Here is a 2,466-nt window from a genome sequence, read left to right as displayed (position 1 = left end):
GTTTTAGTTATTAAAAAAAGGGGGCACCCACCTGATTCAGTTTTCTAGCTGCTGCAATGCCAGCAACTTCCTATCAACCATTTAAGGATACTCACAATCATAAAAACAAAGGTGATGGTCATGAGTAGATTTGCTACAGCCACGACACTCTGTCCTGCGGCAATTGCTAGCGCCATAGAAGTCGCTGTGTAAGATACCATCATCAGAGTAAACATCATGATAAAGAAGGCCTCTGCTGTTGGCTTTAGACCTTAGAGATTGAAAAGAAAAGGCGTGTTTGACAAAGAATATACAGTCAAATATTGTACCATGTTACTAGTTTATTATGCATCATAAACCTTGCATACACTTTATTTTCATGATGTTGCATCCTTATATTTAATAACGTCTGCATGGGTGAAATGCTTTCTACTCCTTGTGCAGCTTTACAACAAATAATATGAGGTTGCTCATATTATTCTAGTTTTAGGTGGCAAGCTGAAAGAGCATGACTTGCCAATGGCCCATTCAGACATTACTTGGCCTTTGGGATAGGCCTGGGCGATATATCGTCCTGGACTGATATAAGGGGCAGCCCGCGATGACAGCTTCACTCAGCGGTATATTGTGGGTGAAACCGCTGCCTCCAGAATCCCTCTGCAACCAGCGCCTAGCGCACCGAGGGTGCAACAAGCTGCTGATGGGCACTGGAAGCAGAGCGGCCGCAGTTTCACCCAGCGATAAACCGCTGGGTGAAACCGCCATCCCACTCTGCCCTCGTACATCTCAGGCTTGCAGAAATATGGAAAAGTAGGGGAGTGGGAGAAACGAAAAGGACTAAATTCAAGACAAAGCTCCAAAACACTTCAATGAGGACGAAGCATGGCAGCGGTCATGAAATGATGCCTATTTGATTTGGGTGCCACAGAGTGCTATTTTTCTAGAAAAAGAGGAGCTGAAACTCACCATGAACTCCTCCCTTGTTCTCTTATAATGGCAATAGCGCCCACCTGAGAGGTGCGAGTTCTGCCAAGTTCCAGCTGGTGACGGAGGGATGGAGTATCCTAGTGTGTAGGGTTGACGGGCAGGAGCATTTGCACAGAACAAAATTTTGTTGCAGGATCCACTTGGCAAGCTCTCTTGTATAGCTTCAAGGACAACATACTTACCTAACATGAAATAAACAATGCTGGTGAAGATAATGCTTGGTAAAGTCCTCATGGGTATTAAATCAGCCATTAGCTTTGAGAAGAAATATGCAGAAATTCTGTAGTATCCACTGATGTACTCATGTCTATGAATATAAACAGTACAATATTACCAGGTAAAGTTTTAAAGTACTCAAATAATTTCACACAGTAAGCAACCGAGATACATTGTATGCAGTTTGGCAAAACTTTGAAGTTGCCATAATAAAATCATCCCCCCCAAAAATGTACATCTGTTCAGTCTTATTTATCAGTCTTTTAAGAAAATGTTATGCTAGGGATTAAATCATTTTTTAAAAAAATCTACAATAAAAATATACATTGGGTTCATGCAGACCAGAGATGTAAAACAGTTACTTCCTCTTCTCTGAGGAGGCTGGAAATTGTAGTTTGTAGTTAGACTGTAAGACAGTCTCCTTCCCTTTAGAACTTCTTAGGTATTAAGATCAGCATAGGGTAGAACTCTTGGTATTTCACCTCCCTCAGATTTTTTTTTTTTTTTTTGGAGGGAGCGGCCTGGAAGAGGGTGGACCCTATGCTGTAATAATAATTTTATTATTTGTACCCCACCCACCAGGCAGGGTTGCCCCAGCCGCTCTGTGACTTCCAACAGATATAAAAACATAATAAGACATCAAACATTAAAAAACCCTCCCTATGCTGTAAAATTACCTCTCCACAGAGGTGTGTCTGGGACCTTTCTGTCTCAATGCTGAAGATGCACCCTCTTTTCATGGCCTTATATATTAGGACCCACCCTATTCCTGTGACTCTTAGTATGTTTTGAACTCTTTATTAATATTGCGTTTTTAAATTGCAACCTGCCTTGGGACCTTATGGTGAAGGATGGGTAAGAAAGATGATTCTTGAAATAAATAAAATAAACAAATAAATAAGGTAAATAATAATAATAATATACAGTGTTGCCTGTTCAGCAGTGTTCTACTTACATAAATATCTTCTTCTCCACAACAAAAAGTTCAATAGCGGAAATGCTGCTGAAACACTGGTTGGTGGTCATAAAGAACATAGCACCAATTCTATGGGGAGGAAATACGGATTGTCACCGTAAAGCCTTTGAAAAAATATTTGATATTCACAACAAGGATCCTCTTTCCTCCCCGAAACCCACTTTTTTAGCAAGCTCATCCTTGGACGATCCCATGTTCTCATCTTCCCCACTGCCTCACCCACTGGGAAAAGAGCTATAACCTCGATTTCTGGTAGAAAACAGGCATTTACAGTGTATGCCCTTGGGCAGCTGCCAATTTATGTTAAA

At 41.0% G+C, this 2,466-nt stretch overlaps 1 protein-coding gene across 4 annotated transcripts in view; it reads right to left on the bottom strand.

Annotated features, from left to right (window-relative positions):
• LOC308485245 (broad substrate specificity ATP-binding cassette transporter ABCG2-like) overlaps positions 1 to 2,466 on the bottom strand; it is a 31,635-nt gene that overhangs the window by 4,413 nt on the left and 24,756 nt on the right. For all 4 annotated transcript variants that reach the window (XM_081020828.1, XM_081020831.1, XM_081020830.1 and 1 more), the window contains 3 exons: positions 2,138 to 2,227; positions 1,149 to 1,273; positions 96 to 250 (listed from right to left, as the gene is read on the bottom strand). In XM_081020828.1, coding sequence (XP_080876954.1) covers positions 96 to 250; positions 1,149 to 1,273; positions 2,138 to 2,227 — 370 coding nt within the window. The remainder of the gene's footprint in view (positions 1 to 95; positions 251 to 1,148; positions 1,274 to 2,137; positions 2,228 to 2,466) is intronic.

The sequence above is a fragment of the Podarcis pityusensis genome, assembly GCF_964106645.2.
Source record: "Podarcis pityusensis genome assembly, chromosome: 9".
NCBI lineage: Eukaryota > Metazoa > Chordata > Lepidosauria > Squamata > Lacertidae > Podarcis > Podarcis pityusensis.
Note: the sequence above shows the minus strand (reverse complement) of the source record. Positions and strands in the feature narration are given on the sequence as shown.